General features: G+C 45.7%; 1 protein-coding gene across 2 annotated transcripts in view; it reads left to right on the forward strand.

The window, feature by feature from the left end:
• The window catches only part of MAPK8IP3 (mitogen-activated protein kinase 8 interacting protein 3), a 153,922-nt gene that overhangs the window by 79,451 nt on the left and 57,482 nt on the right, over positions 1-16,989 (forward strand). For both annotated transcript variants that reach the window (XM_077827872.1, XM_077827873.1), the window contains 2 exons: positions 5,222-5,340; positions 15,833-15,890. In XM_077827872.1, the coding sequence (XP_077683998.1) occupies positions 5,222-5,340; positions 15,833-15,890 (177 nt within the window). The remainder of the gene's footprint in view (positions 1-5,221; positions 5,341-15,832; positions 15,891-16,989) is intronic.

A 16,989-nucleotide genomic window follows, 5' to 3' on the forward strand; every position in this document is an offset into this window, starting at 1 on the left:
GACAGACTAATGAGGTATGGGGTTTATGGGCTGAAGTGGTGAGACCTCACCTTGTATATACTGTGTGCAGTTCTGGTCTCCCATGTTTAAGAAGGATGAATTCAAACTGGAACAGGTACAGAGAAGGGCTACTAGGATGATCCAAGGAATGGAAAACTTGTCTTATGAAAGGAGACTCAAGGAGCTTGGCTTGTTTAGCCTAACTAAAAGAAGGTTGAGGGGAGATATGATTGCTCTCTATAAATATATCAGAGGGATAAATACCGGAGAGGGAGAGGAATTATTTAAGCTCAGTACCAATGTGGACACAAGAACAAATGGATATAAACTGGTCATTGGGAAGTTTAGACTTGAAATTAGACAAAGGTTTCTAACCATCAGAGGAGTGAAGTTTTGGAATAGCCTTCCAAGGGAAGCAGTGGGGGCAAAAGATCTGTCTGACTTTAAGATTAAACTGGATGAGTTTATGGAGGAGATGGTATGATGGGATAACATGATTTTGGTAATTAAATATTCGTGGTAAATAGGCCTAATGGCCTGTGATGGGATGTTAGATGGGGTGGGATCTGAGTTACACAGGAAAGAATTTTCTGTAGTATCTGGCTGGTGAATCTTGCCCATATGCTCAGGGTTTAGCTGATCGCCATATTTGGGGTCGGGAAGGAATTTTCCTCCAGGGCAGATTGGAAGAGGCCCTGGAGGTTTTTTGCCTTCCTCTGTAGCATGGGGCACGGGTCACTTGCTGGAGGATTCTCTGCCCCTTGAAGTCTTTAAACCATGATTTGAGGACTTCAGTAGCTCAGACATAGGTGAGAGGTTTTTCGCAGGTGGGTGAAATTCTGTGGCCTGCGTTGTGCAGGAGGTCAGACTAGATGATCATAATGGTCCCTTCTGACCTTAGTATCTATGAATCTATGAAAAGAGAAAAAGCCAATTGTCTAGTAAACAGTCAGTCCTGAATTACATTTCAAAATCCAGATCCTTCTCAGGTTTCATAGAATATGAGGGTTGGAAGGGACCTCAGGAGGTCATCTACTTCAACCCCCTGCTCAAAGCAGGACCAATCCCCAATTTTTTTCCCCCAGATCCCTAAATGGCCCCCTCAAGGATTGAACTCTCAACCCTGGGTTTAGCAGGCCAATGCTCAAACCACTGAGCTATCCCTCCCCCCACATATAGGTTTGCTATATATAGGTTGGCACCCGACAATGAGTGACCTTTTTGGTGAAGTCCTCTGTTGCTATGGTTTATGCTTGATTAGAACACCAGCTTCCCCTTAAGTGGGGGGTTGCCTGAAGGCCATTCATTTGGTGCATCAGTGCTGCCAGACATATAATAGCCTAGATGTATGTATGGCAAAGAGAGGCAATAAAGGGCAAGTGTTTTATATGCATATGGTGAGTGGTCTTCATTTGGACAAGCACCGTACAGGGGAGGAGACATGAAGAATTTTGATGATGCAGGAACGAGGAGTGAAGTTTCCTCTTAGGATGGCATGGCCAGAATGTGTGAGAAACATGTGTAATATTCTGAGAACAACAGCAGGAGGAACCACTGTAGCAGAGCCAGTTGTGTGTGTTGTATGCCATGAGAGTGGCTGATGTTCAGACTGGTTATTCTTCATCTCATGAATAGAGAAGAATCCCAGGGATGCAGCTACAAGGAGAGAGCCCTTTAATCAAGGAAATCTGTGCACCAAGACAACAGATTGTGGGCGGCCAGCTGGAAACACAAAGTACAATGGGGTTACTGAGCCTTGGACTTGCTGCTTTATCATGCATAATGCTTTCTAAAGTTTCAGTTATTAAATTGGTCAATCCAGAAGTGGTCCTCTTGCTGTTTTTGCTGCCCACTAGTGAGGGTGTCTGTCTTGGAATATGTTGGGCTGCAGCACTGGTATTTATCTCCAATTCTTCAGTGGTATCAGATGCTAGTATAGCCATGGCAGTAAAAAAAAAATCCATGTCATAGAATGATAGAAGATTAGGGTTGGAAGAGACCTCAGGAGGTCATCTAGTCCAACCCCCTGCTTAAAGCAGGGCCAACACCAACTAGATCATCCCAGCCAGGGGTTTCTCAAGCCTTAAAAACCTCTAAGGATGGAGATTCCACCACCTCCTTAGGGTAACCCATTCCAGTGCTTCACCACCCTCCTAGTGAAATAGTTTTTCCTAATATCCAACCTAGACCTCCGCCACTGGAACTTGAGACCTTGTTCAGTCATCTGCCACCACTGAGAACAGCCGAGCTCCATCCTCTTTGGAACCCGCTGTGACAGGTCCGGCACCGCAGCGCCCCTTTGGGGCAGGATGGGGTGGAGAGGCCTCGCCACTCTTACGTTCCCACACCCATACTGTAAGGGCATTCCAATGTGGCCCAATGGCTGGTTTCCCTGTACTCGTCCCTTAGTCAGGGTAGTGGGACCTAACGGCTTGAGTCCATGTGTCACTTTGAGTATCGGGTGGTGTGGCCTGACAGCCAGGGTCCACATAAATCACTCCCTGCGTTGGAGCGGTGCGGCATAGCAGCCGGAGTCTATACAATCCCCCGGGCAAGCGGGGTGGTGTGGCCTAGTGGCCAGAGTCTAGATAACTTGCCCCACACATCAGGGCAGTGTGGCCCAACGGCCAGAGTCCATATAATTCCCTCTCAGGCAGGGAAGTGTATCCCAATGGTAGTGGGGGGGGGGTAGGGGGACCTGGGCCCACCCTCTCCACCGGGTCCTGACCCCAGGCTCTCCTATTGGCAGGGTTTCCCCTTGTGCTTAGCTCGGCGGGGATCCGCCCGCAACACGCCGAGTGTCAGTGCAGCTTTAACGCTGCCCATCTCTAAAATGTCCCTGGGTCACTTCCTACCCGCAATGTCATCTTCTCCACTCCGGGGAGGGGGATCCTCTGGTCCGTCTCCTCCTGCCAAGACCTCCATCTGGGATGTTAGGTGCCTCCCGGCTTGGTTGGTCCCTGGATCCGGGAGCTTTGGCTGTCCCTCCTCAGAAGCTCCTTCTCCTCCAGTGGTCAGCCCAGACTGAGCACCTTTGCAGGCTTTTATACCTATTCTCCAGTTGGAGCATGCCCAGCAGGGCTTCCAGGGCGGGGCTTCCTCTGCCAGGAAGGAAGGGTTAACCCCTGCGATACCAGTGCAGGGCCACTGTGCCCCGTCACACCCACCTTCAGGTAGTTGAAGGCTGCTATCAAATCCCCCCTCACTCTTCTCTTCTGCAGACTAAAGAACCCCAGTTCCCTCAACCTCTGCTCGTAATCATGTGTCCCAGCCCCCTAATCATTTTCATTGTCCTCCGCTGGACTCTCTCCAATTTGTCCACATCCTTTCTGTAGTGGGGGGCCCAAAACTGGATGCATTACTCCAGATGTGACCTCACCAGTGCCAAATAGAGGGGAATAATCACTATCTGCAGGCAGTGCTCCTACTAATGCAGCCCAATATGCAGTTAGCCTTCTTGACAACAAGGGCACACTGCTGACTAATATCCAGCTTCTCGTCCACTGTAATCCCCAGGTCCTTTTCTGCAGAACTGCCACTTAGCCAGTTGGTCCCCAGCCTGTAGCAGTGCATGGGATTCTTCTGTCCTAAGTGCAGAATTCTGCACTTGTCTGTGTTGAATCTCATCAGATTTCTTTTGGCCCAATCCTCCAATTTGTCTAGGTCACTTTGGACCCTATCCCTACCCTCCAGCATATCTACCTGTCCCCCCAGTTTATTGTCATCCGCAAACTTGCTGAGGGTGCAATCCATCCCATTATCCAGATCATTAATGAAGATGTTAAACAAAACCAGCCCAGAACTGACCCCTGGGGCCTTCCGCTTGATACAGGCTGCCAACTAGACATCGAGCTGTTGATCACTACCTGTTGAGCCTGATGATCTAGCCAGCTTTCTATCCACCTTATAGTCCATTTATTCAATCCATACTTTTTTAACTTGCTGGCAAGAATACTGTGGGAGACCGTATCAAAAGCTTTGCTAAAGTCAAGATATATCATGTCCACCGCTTTCCCCATATCCACAGAGCCAGTTATCTCATCATAGAAGGCAATCAGGTTGGTTAGGCATGACTTACAACTGGCCGGCAGAGTATGCCTCATCTTGTCAGACACAGCTGACCACAGTGCCCCATGGATTCATGACCTCCAGGCTAGATTACTGAAATTTAGTATACCTAGGAGTGAAGCTACACAACCTGAGATAAGTTCCAGTGGTACTGAACATTGTTGTCTGTCTGCTTAGCAGAATGCTGTGAACATACCACCCAGCTGCTCCACTTTCTGCATTGATTCCCAGTACAGTAGAATGCAGTTCAAGGTGTTTATTCCAGTATTCAAACCAGTCCATGGGATTGGCTCTGGTTACCTGAAGGTTGCCTCTTCCTCAATGATCATGACCTCCTAAACCACCTGTTTTCCATTGGAGCCATGAAACAGTCAACAAATAAGAGGAAGCTCATGTGTGCAGGAAAGAGAACTTTCACAGGAATCAGACCAAGAATCTGGAACTTGCTCCCAACTGAGGATAAAAAAGACCTTGCTGTTTCCAATACTAAATGTAAGGTTCATCTCTTTGATTACCTTTTCCTAAATAAGTCCTTCATACACTCACACATATATAGCCGTGCATACATGCTCACTAGAAGAACAAATTTCAGAGTAGCAGTCGTATTAGTCTGATTCCGCAAAAAGAAAAGGAGTACTTGTGGCACCTTAGAGACTAACAAAGAACAAACAAATCCCTACAGGTGGGTAGTGGGTGCCTGCCATGTACCTGAACTGATGGAATTATAGGATTGAATGGGTGGTCTCCAAGATCTACGGTAAAACAAATGAATACTAATCATCAGAGTTAGGAGCTCCAGTTAGTAGGAAACATTCTGGTTTTTATATAATCAGTATAAAACAGTATGATTTTTAAAGGAGTTTCACATTAATCTGTTGTTCTGAGCTGGACCTGCTATGCTGATCTATGGGACACTGGTGGTATATCTTTCATATTTGGAACCCTGAACAATACTTATCCTTGATATGAGGCGTAAGGTATATTTATCCCTTACATAGTAAGTCCATGGTCTCAGCCCTATGGTGAATGAATAGAAAGATATCTGTATTTTGATTGCAGTGATCTACTTTGTTCGATAATTCAGGAGAGGAATCTTCTAGCTAAAATATTTCCAAGTAACAAGATTCCTTCTTTTTATTTCCTCCAACAACAGCCCAACACAGGGGATTGTGAACAAAGCTTTCGGCATCAACACAGACTCTCTGTATCATGAACTTTCCACAGCAGGGTCAGAGGTCATTGGGGATGTGGATGAAGGAGCAGATCTGCTAGGTAAAAATATTTATAAAAACCGTGTTCACTCCACTGTAGTTAGGGCTGAGTGACAGCTTTAGAAACAGACAATTTTCTTTCTTCCTTTCAGAATTGTGACTCCTTGTCAATAAAAACAATTTGGGATGGAATTTGGGACAATCTAGGAATGAAATATGTAATAATCATAATAAAACTAACAAAATAGCTTTGGGCTTTGTTTTGTTAGGGCTATGTTTGTCTGTATGCATAAGTTAATTTTTGTGTGTGTGATTCTCTTGCACAAACTCCCTGGAAAAACAATTGTGCTTCCTTATCTTTCACCACCCAAAGATAACTTTACAGACACTTGCAACTGAATATGAAGTGACGGGTTTTTTTGAGTGATATAGATTTGAAAACAGACCACTGTTCTGCAAGAAAGTAACCACTTTTCTAATTTTATAAAAACTTCAAAAAATTTTCTCTTTTTATACAGAAATATTATAGCCTATATTGTATGTTTTACTCTGCTGTAGAGAGTGTGAAAAATAACGCAGTACACCTTTTAGAGCAGGGGTGGGCAAACTTTTTGGCCCGAGGGCCACATCTGGGTGAGGAAATTGCATGCAGGGCCATGAATGTAGGGCTGGGGCAGGGGGTTGGGGTGGAGGAGGGGTGCGAGGTGCGGCAGGGGGCTCAGGGCAGGGGGTTGGGGTGCAGGAGGGGTGTGCAGTGTGGCGGGGGCTCAGGGCAGGGGGTTGGATGCAGGAGTGGTACGGGGTGTGGCAGGGGGCTCAGGGCAGGGGGTTGGGGTGCAGGAGGGGTGTGAGGTACAGCAGGGGGCTCAGGGCAGGAGGATGGGGTGCAGGAAGGGTGCGGGGTGCAGCTGGGGGGTTCAGGGCAGGGAGTTGGGATGTAGGAGGGGTGTGGGGTGCAGCAGGAGGCTCAGGGCAGGAGGTTGGGGTACAGGAGGGGTTCAGAAGGGAGCTCAGGGTAGGGGTTGGGGTGCAGGAGGGGTGTGGACTCTGGCCCAGCAGAGGCGCGCATGGGGCCAGGGCATGCTCCCTGCCTGGGCAGAGGGCTCTGCACGCTTTCCTCGCCTGTGGGTACCTTCCCCAAAGCTCTCATTGGCCGAGGTTCCCCATTCCCAGCCAATGGGAGCTGTGGAGGGCAGTGCCTGCAGGCGAGGGCGGCGCGCATAGTCCTCTGTCGTTCCCCTCCCGCCCCAGAATGTGGTGCTGGCTGCTTCTGGGAGCAGTGTGGGGCCCGCAGTGCCATGGGGGTGGCAATCCCGCGGCTGGATCCGGCCCACGGGCCATAGTTTGCCTACCCCTGTGTTAGGGCAATCTTGGAAGGGGCTTATTATGTCCTGAAGCCTGGGCACATCACCTGAGGTTCCTGACCAGGACTTTGGAACAGCCAAAGAAGGGAATCTATCCCAGGTTGTAGACTGAGCCCAGTGCCTCCTGGGGTAGAACTTTGGGTGTCTAGGCCCCAGTTCATGAGAGCACTTAAGCACATGATTAAGTCCCATAGAAGTTAATACAGTGCAGATATGATAGACAAAGCCTATAGTTATGTACATCATTCTCAAATCTCAATGTCTTGATTTAAGGAGTTCTCCAGTAACTTGAGACATAAGAGGGCTCTTACAGAATGCCTTATGTGTTCTGAGTATAAGCAAGAGAGGTATTTGAAAGCATTAAGTGTGTAGGGTGAATATATTTTCTTTCTGGTTGTCTCTTGAGCTTGCTGAAATGACAAAGGCTCATGGCCTATCTCATCATTAGTTCTGAAAATACAGCATTCACCAAAGTACTTTGGATGTAGATTCAGTCAAGCCAGTTCGTGATCTTGTTGCAAAATTGCAATGGACCATCTCTGCAAAAAATAAAAAGATATTTAAATCACCTTTGACAAGAACAGACTATGAGCCTTGTATCTGAACCCTCTAAGGCCTCAAGGGTGTGTTGCTGCATAGGTGATGGTTTATAGCCTATGTATTGCAGTACCTTTGCAGCATTTAGAACAGCTGCATTGTGCAGCAGCAGCAGATCACAAAAATGCTGGCCAGTGCCTGAGTCCTAAGGCATTTATTGTTTAGATTCTGATGCAGGACTGATGAAGAATTTTGGAGGAGAGCCCAGTTGAAAACAACTCATTGTTACTGAGGCTCTTGGCTTGTATATTATGGGAGGTGGCACCTTGGCAGACATTTATTATAATTATGTTTACCAGCTCTTATGGAAGAATATGTCTGATCAAGGGTGAAGCATGAGTAGTACTTTGAGTGCTTGCTCATATCAATTCCAATTAGGTGTGTGCACGCTGCGTGCATGGCTGTCGGAAAACTTTTTCCTAGCAGCATCCGTCGGGTCGGCCATGGAGCCCCCTAGAGTGGTGCCTGCATGGCGTTCAATATATACCCCTGCCGACCCGGCGCTCCCTCAGTTCCTTCTTACCGCCCGTGACGGTCATTGGAACTGTGGCATCTTGCTCTGCAAGTTCTCCACATTTCCCTAGCTCTATAGATAGTTGTTGTTGTTAGCTTGGTTTGTAGTTCTTGGTTTTGGTTTTAGTTCATGTTAGTCGGGTTGGAGGGTTACCCTCCACCCTGACTTTTCTTCTCGGGGCTCCATGCCCAAGTGCCTGGGATTCAAGCCCTGCGAGTCCTGCTCTAAGCCCATGCCAATGGGTGAACCCCATGTCTCTTGCCTAAAGTGTCTGGGGGAGGCTTATCAATCTGAAAAGTGCAGGATCTGCAAAGGGTTTCGTCCTCGGACTGAAAAGGAGCGGGACTTTCACTTGAAGCAGTTCCTTATGGAGGCAGCATTTAGTCTCCGGCCTCCTTCGGTGTGGCAGGACCTGGCAACGAGCTCTTCGGTAGTGGAGGTGGCACCGCGGTTGGACTCTGACTGAGACCTGCGGCACCGCTGCTCCCCGGCACTGCAGTCAGTGACATCGGCTCGGCACCGCTCCCACTCCCTGGGACAGAAGTGGCACTGGAAGCTGGAGAAGGGTAGCTCTCCTGCACAGAGACCTGCTTCCCTGGAGCCAGTCACTGGGGCACATCCTGGAGGGGAGCGCCCGGGAGCAAAGGCCATAGCCCCAGCACCGTCGATTCTGGCCACACGGGGGGAACCACTGAGTCCGGTGCCACTGGACTCCCCAACCTGCAGCGTGGTGGAAGTCCAGCTGCCTTCTACCCTGGACACCTTTGTGGCGGTGAGGGACCTTGTCGCCATGACAGCATTGTGGTCTCCTCTGCTCCACGCCAAGGCCCCAGTGCCCCTGCGGACGGCACCGTCTCGGGGCAAGCAGGCGTTGATCCACCCATGGGCTCCATTGGCACCTGTGGTTGAGCTTCAGCACTGTTCCCGTTCTCGGCACCATTCCCGTTCCCGACACCGGTTGTACTTGCACCGGTCATACTCGCGGCACTGCTCGAGCTCGCGTCGGTGCTCCTGATTGTGCCCCTGGTCGCCGTCATGGAGCAGATCCTGGACCCAGCGCCGGTCCTGGTGCCATTTGTCATCTTGGCCTAGCTCCAGGCAATGGCGCCGATCCATGTCCCAGTACCACTTCAGGTCTTGGCATCACTCCTTAGGTTCACGGCACCACTCCATGCAGAACTGGAATTAATTTGCAAACTGGACACCATCAAATTAGACCTGAATAAAGACTGGGAGTGGATGGGTCACTGCAAAAACTAATTTCCCTCTGCTGATACTCACACCTTCTTGTCAACTGTTTGAAGTGGGCCACCTTGATTGCATTGGCCTCGTTAGCACTACAAAAGTTATTTTCCCTCTCTTGGTATTCACCCCTTCTTGTCAACTGTTGAGAATAGGCCACTTTCACCTTAATTGAATTAGCTCATTAGCACTGACCCCCTACTTGGTAAGGCAACTCCCATCGTTTCATGTGCTGTGTATTTATATCTGCCTACTGTATTTTCCACTCCATGCATCTGATGAAGTGGGTTTTAGCCTATGAAAGCTTATGCCAAAATAAATTTGTTAGTCTCTAAGGTGCCACAAGGACTCCTCATTGTTTTTACTTTTTCTATGGAAAGGTTTGTCCTTCCTAGAGATCAACCAGGAGAATGAACCTGTCACCAAGGAAGAATTTTGAAGACCTCCAGGATCACTCTGAAAGCTTCTGATTTTTCATCTTACATACCCAAGTTGTTACACCAAGAAACATATTAAAGCATGCCCTCACCAGCTGTCTTACTGAGGATCATAGAATAGGATTTTTCAGTCACCAGTTTTTTTGTGATTCTGCCCTAGACAATTTTCTGGTTCTGATTAGAACAACAGAACTCCATACAATCATCAGGAGGCCTCTGTGGCTCATCGCTGGAGGATGGATACTGCTTACAGTCTCAAAGCTGTGGTAATGACGCTGGTCATCTAGGTGGGGAGGCTTTTATGGATTCCCTTACAAGCCTGGGAAATGGGATGAAGTGAGGCCTGTCTGTTTCCTGGAAATGATGTTAATCTGTTTAGGCCTTTTGTTGGGTTCTGGTCACCTAATCTAAGGGAAGTTTTGAGTTGGATGATATGACACACACATTGCTAGGATGGGGTGAGGGAAAGGAGGCAGGTAGAAGATTTTAGATGTTATACTTTTATATTTAATCCATCATAAGTTTTAGATGGCTCTGGCTATAAATACTTTCTCAAACTCACGGACAAAAAGACTAATTTAGTTTACTGTTTCTTCTGCCCTCACACACTCAAAGTTCTAAAGATCTTTGATAAAGCTGCAGTTTAGCCAAGGAGAAGCTAGGGCTTGATTGTAGTAAATCTGTCCATTTTTCTGCTCTTATCTGACAAGTTGTTATCTCTGGGGCACTTATTTTTCCTTCAGCCCGACTACAGCCTGAAGAATCACAGAGAAAATGCACGATGTAGACATGGATCAAACAGTGGAGAGAGAGCTCAACAGGATCCAGAAATTAAGAAGCATTCTTTCTATTTTTGGACCGGATTCTGAATTCTCACCGTGTAAATCAATGGAAGCCAGTGGAGTTATTTCAGACAATCACCAGCGTAAATGAGACAGTCAAGCCTTGATTCTCATATATGGAGACCCAAAAATGGGTGCAAAGTCTTCCAAATGTATTTTTTCCCAGGTGGATTGAGATTCTTAATATCTGAGAAATGTCATTTGTGAAGCCTTTAAAACAACAGATGTCTACAGAAGTTATTTTTGTACAATCCTCAAGAAGCATGTCTATCTCCTGGTTGGAGGGATTTCAGTCTGCCTTTCTGGATGTTTGCAAAGCTAGCTTTGGACTATCATCTCTTGGCACTCTTTTTTGCAGTTTTGGGGAGAATGGTCTAAATTCATTGGTTAAATCCAGATTTCTCATTGCTTAGTTATAACTTCATATACATTTGTTCATGTAAGGATGTAGTTCAGAGAGTGGTGTGGAATATAAATAATTATTTACTAGTAATAATTGTTAATTGAATTCCCCTCTTTCCAACTACAACCCTATGAACATTCTTCCTCATTTAATCCTACATGTTCATTTTTTACTCCTATAATCTCACTGTATTTACTGTAGGTACAGTATGTGTGTCTCTCTCTCACACACACACAAACACCTTTCCTGTTTTCACTGCCCATAAAAATCTGGAAGTGAAGGGTGAGGGGCAAAATGAATGCTGGTTATGGGCTATGGGAGGGTCCTTCTTTTCACTGCTAGGTGACCTGGCAGTGTTTACTTTGGTGACCTTGCTTTTCATAAAAGGGGTTTTGTGATGAAGAGAGAGATTCAGCTAATATACTAGTGGTAAGTTATATGTTATTTCATCACAGAAGTTGAAACCAAATAACAAAGCCAGTCCCAGTGTTGGGGTAAAAAGACTGTTTTAAATACTAATGGCTGTCTTTGCAGGTTAAGGCATCCTTTGACTACATCATTGGTACGATGAGATATGGTTGGGAAAGACAAATATATCATTCACTTAGGTGAGGAGGAGGAGTGGGCGGGATGTGTGAACTAGCCTTTGGCCAGCAGTTTTAAATAGAACATATCATAGGAAAACAAAGGTTCATCTAGCATAGGAAGACACAGCCTCATCAGATTCTTGTCTGCAAAACTGACAACCAAGGCATGTGGTTCCAGGTTCATTGTGGATTATCTTCCCTTGATTTTTTTTTTTTTTTTTTATGTTCTGTATGTGGAGTCATGCCATCTGCAGTCATGGCAGGTCCTGTCCTTACTATTTCATGCGTTTTGACATTGAAATGGCTGAATCATTGTTAATTTTTTTAACAAAATTTTGATTTTGTTGGTTTCAGTCACTGATTGATCCTTTTTTCACTTCCTTTTCTCCCCTGTCTCTCTGTGCTTCGCTGGACATGGCCCTTAGGGGAGTTCTCAGGTGTGTATCTCTCCTCTGTTCAGTTTCCTTGTTTTTCCTTATCCTTGTTGAGTTTAGATTGAATGATGTGGTATACACATGATACTCCCCTGCTGCTGTCCAATCACAGTTGGCTTTGCAGCCTTTGTTCTGCCTTTTTCTGATTTGGTTGGCTTGGACTGATAGGTCCTGATATAATAGAACATCTCTGCTTTATGCTCACATGCCTGCTATGTCTTGATAAGCTTTTTTTTTTTTTTTGGGGCTGGGGGGTGGCTTTCTGTAGAATCACTCCATTCTCTTAATAGGACCATGGGAACACCCTACTATGTCTTTCCCTCTAGTCTGGGGTGGAAAGTTCCTCTTTGTCAGGGCAGGAGCTGTACCCCAAATCCAATCCAGGTGGGCACAGAAATCTAGCTTAGGTTCTTCTCCTTACTCTAAATGAATGAAGATTGAGATGGACTTGAAAGTGGCAGAACTTCTGCTCTTTGTTGAAGCCTTGTCCTCCTGGCTAAACATTTTGCAGATGCTGTCTCTGTGCCTGCCTATTACGCTGTTTTTGTAAAGGAAACTCACTGCCTTAGGGCCACATTCTGCCATCAGAAGAAGTCCCTGGGAGCCCTACACTTGGAGAATTCGCTCCTTCTCTTACAGTGCACTTAGGGCCTGATCCAGTTCCCAAGTTGGATTGGGCCTTTACTGCCTATCCAAGGCAGTCGATGTGCAGACACAAATGTCTTTAGAGGCAGCACAGACATGCTGAGTGACTTCATGTCCCATCGACTCCCTGGGAGTTGAGAAAGCCAGTGCCTCTCAGGGTTGGGCCTGCAGAACACTGAGAGAGCTTTGCCAAGGAAAGGGAAAGCAGCATGCATCTTCCTTTCTTTTGGTCTGGATTTTCTTTATCATTCTCCCATGAAAGACTAAAGCCTAAGATATTTCCCTGGGAAAAACCTCACTGAAGTGAGTGGGCATGTGGAATGTTCCTGTGTAAGGAAATGGGCTTGACCCTATGTATAGAGAGGAAGGGCACCCTGGATATAAACTATGATTTCCCCCCATTTTAATTTCCCTCTCCTGCTGTCTTTCCCTTGCCCTGTCCATGCTGTCTGGTTAGTTGCCTTTGTTGTTGGGGTGGGAGGCCCAAAGATGCCTCATAACTCAGGGCAAACGATTAAGATGGAAATGGAAATCCTGTGAAGCATATTCTGATATCTCAGGCTTTAAATCCCTGGTAGGCCAAGCTCTAGTGAGCAGGTTATAGACTTGCCCCTACTGAGCATCACAGTGTACACCATGCACACGTACATGAGTATGTATCACACACATCATAGTATGTACCATGCACACATACTCCTACACACTGATGAGCTGCTCTATTTGCTGTTTACAGTTTGGTACTTAATGGCTGCTTTTTTCTCTTCCTTTCTTCCTCCCCTTTGTCCCCATCTCTTTCTGTTTCCCCTTCTCGTATGGGATGGCTCTCATAGTGCGGGATGATTTCTTTGGTAAGGCAAAGGCCATTTTTAAAATATGTTTTTTCTTAACTCCTTTTGTCCACCCAACATCTCTTCATGCTTCTTGAGTTCTCTTGGTTTTGTTTTTTGTGGTGGTGGTGTCATCTCTTAGACACAGGAGACAATAACTCAGTTTCTGTGGATTTGGGCTTCTCTTTTGTTTCTGGATGTAGTTGATTATCCACTTTGATGCTTCAGACTGTGACTGTCTGTCTGGATATGGAAGATCTATAGTATGGGATGACTCTATAAAATCTCTCTCTCTCTCTTCCTAGGTTTTTCCTCACTTCGATTGTATGCAGGGGTACATGAAAAGATCTCCTTTTAATCCCAGCCCAGAGTTCTCTTCATATAGATAGGATTGTCCCTCTGCTAACTTCTCAGAGCTTCCCCACTCTGTGCACTAAGATCAGGTTGTCTTGGAATACCATTCTGCTGCTCTGGGGAAAACTGTGTCCTGTCCTCTATTTCCATAAATAGCCCTCTGTACCATTCCTGGGGTAAGGTGTCCTATAGTTTCCACTGTGCCACACAGGCAGCTTTGGGGAAGATATCTGTGGCTTGGGCAGTGTGGAGCTTCTAGTTCTGGGGTGATTGGCTCATCCTCTCCATCACAGCTCCTTTCTGTACTGGAGATGCACCAGTACCCAATAAGTAGCAAAGAAATCAAAATGCAGAAAGGACTAATCCAAAGAAAGTCCTACACATGAACTCCCATTACCCATTCCTCCCTTCTGCTTCTGGAACATCATTATGCCATTTCTGAAAATGCTACTAGATATCCATTTAATTTAGTTTATTGCTAAAAGCCAGTAGGAGGGGGTGGAAATGTCACTTTTAGGGATGTAAGTAGGGTTTAAAAATAGTAACTGTTTGACCTATTAAAATTCTATCAGTTAAACAGTTAGCCATTAAGGAGTTCTGCCCCACCGCGCCCAGGACTCTGCTGCCGGCTGGGGCACAAGGCTCTGCTGCCTCCTTGGGCCCGGGCACAGGGCAGCAGGGGAGTTTAATCATTAACCGAAATCAATAAGACTGATGCTTATCGGTTAACTGGTTAACCTTTTACATCCCTAGTCACTTTATAACCAGAGTCCCATGCCCATAATCGCTGAGCTTCACGGATAGCTCCATACCACATATGTGATCATCTATAGGAGGAAAGAAAGGGGGAATTGCTCATTCCTCTTCCCCCACAACACAAATACATTTTTAGTAGGTTAACACCCAGACTGGAGTGTTTGTCTCCCACTTCTGAGGTGTTTGTAGTGTCTCACCCCCAGCAACCTGAGAACACGTAGCCTGAAACATCAAAGTGATTCATTTCCTGTCTATTCAGTATTTTTTAAATTTTACTTTTTAAAATGCTGCTTCTTCTCCATCCTTGCTGGGAATTTGCTTTTGCCATCATGAACCCATCCCATCTAATTGTGGGAAGAGGATCTGTGTGTTGAAGTCTTTTTTCTCTAACATCCATTTACTTCAAGTGTGAGTCGTTTATTATTTTCCTGTATAAGTGAATTAAATAACACCTTGAATAATTTCTCTTGAAAAATATCTATATCTGAAGGAATTTTTGTACAGCAAGGTAATATAATGGAGAACTTGAACGCAAGCCATGGCAGTTGTGTGAGCTCTTTGTACTTCATCATCTGTAGTGAGAGAATGCTATCCAAGCATCAGTGTCATGCCATGAGGGGAGGAGGGTTGTCTCTATGCTTCTACCCCCTAGAATTGTGTTTAGCCCCCATTGGGGAGGGAGCTGTCTCTATAGCTGTAACCCCAAGAGTCCCTTCCAGCAGGAAACTGTACTGGATGGGTCAGTCCCCTTTCAGCGTCACTTAAAAGTATTGAACTCAGCCTTCAGTCTTAGGCTCAGATCTTTAAAACTGTGCACGCAAAAGTGCAACCTCCTAGCCCTGTGTGTGAGCTGCATTTGTGCCATGGCAGCACACCTTTTATAATTTGGGCCTGCAGTGTTGTGGCTCTGAATTAATCTTAATATCTTTAAAGATGCTTAAATAAAAATAAAGAAACAAGGGGGCACCCTATGTAAAACCCTGCTACGATTGCAGTAGTGGGAAGAGGATGGTGCCATGGAGCCTTCATGAGCATGGAGCTGTCTACAAGAACTCAGAAAATAGGTATATTTAAGGACTGGGAGTTTGGCTTCTATTCTAAGAAAAGCAAAAATCTCGTGTCACCCAGTGATGGGTTGTAAGTTGGACAACACTCTGCATTGCTATAAATCTGTGGACACTAAGAACCCCTGAACTCCTAGCTTCCCTCCATAGCAGTCGCTATAAGGAACGGTTGTAGTATGTCAGGGTTGGAGTGGGAGTCTTAGACCCAGCTTCTCCTAACCAGCTTTAGTGCAACCATCTCCTTGGCCCACCCCCTCAAGGAAGGTGAGTGGTTAAAAAAAAAAGAGTATCCTTTACAGAAAAGACACATGGACACTTTTGCTGCTGTTACGTATTATTTCAGCAGGAGGCACTCTGCAGCAGGACACACAGCTGTAAGGCTGCCTAACAAAAGCTATTTCTCCTTCTAAGCATCAGTCAGTTAGCCCAGAATAAGGCTCTGTGTTTCTGGAGGTGCAGATCAAAACTTCCGGGCCTCTTTTTTCAGGAATGGGCAAAGAAGTGGGGAATCTGCTGTTGGAGAACTCACAACTTCTGGAGACCAAGTAAGAAACCTTTGCATGTTCTGAACTGCTTATCTGTTTTTATACGCTTCCTGTCATCTTGGAATAGATCTGCGTCAGAACTCCTGCCTCATTGAGACATGTTGGCATCTGGTTTGGCAACCTTTCTTTGATGGTGTTGGCTCCTTGGAGTTCCTCTTCCTCAAGCCATGTTTGATGGGCTTTCCTATGCATATTTCTTTGTACAGTCACTTGACTGAACATTCCACACACATGCTTGTAGGGCCTGACCCCTCTTGAAGTCAATGGCAGGCTTTTCATTAACTTCATTGGCAGCTGGAGCAGTCCAGAATGGGCACAGGTGACTGTTAGGAAACTATCATGTTCTGAACTCTTCACTGCAATGTTTGCCTTCTGCAAAACATAATTGTGACTCACAAATGTCTTAGAATTCTTTGAATATATCAGCAAAATGGTGGATAAAAGAGAACCAGTTGAAATAATTTATTTAGACTTCAAAAAGCCTGTGGACAAGGTCCTGCACAACAGGCTACTAAAAAAGTTAAGTTGTCATGGGGTAAGAGGCAAAGTATTGTCATGGATCAAAAACTGGCTAGAAGACAGGAAACTAATAGTAGGATATTATCATGGCAAAAAGTTAACACCTGGATGACTCAGGGTTCCATACTACATTCTTTGTTGTTTAGTATATTTATATGTGATCTGGAAATGGGGATGAGTAGTGAGATAGCAAATTTTGCAGATGTTTAGGTTAGTCAGACCAGAGAGGACTGTGAGGAATTTCAGAGACACCTGAACAAGCTAGGTGAATAGGCAATATGATGACAAACAAATTCAATGTTGATAAATGCAAAGTAACGTGCATTGGAGGGAAAAAATTAAGTTATTCACATACTTGTCAGAGTTGTAAATTAATTGTATCAACACAAAAAGGGGACTTGGCCATCATTATAGACTGGTCAATGAAAACTTCTGTTCAGTGTGCAGCTGTCGTCAGAAAAAGCTAACCAAATGTTAGAATGAATAAGAAATGGGCCATAGAATAATACAGAAAAAAATATAATGCCATTACATAAGTTGGTGGGACATCCTTTTATAGAATACCTGTGTGCTGTACTGG

The sequence above is a fragment of the Eretmochelys imbricata genome, chromosome 10 (genome assembly GCF_965152235.1).
Source record: "Eretmochelys imbricata isolate rEreImb1 chromosome 10, rEreImb1.hap1, whole genome shotgun sequence".
NCBI lineage: Eukaryota > Metazoa > Chordata > Testudines > Cheloniidae > Eretmochelys > Eretmochelys imbricata.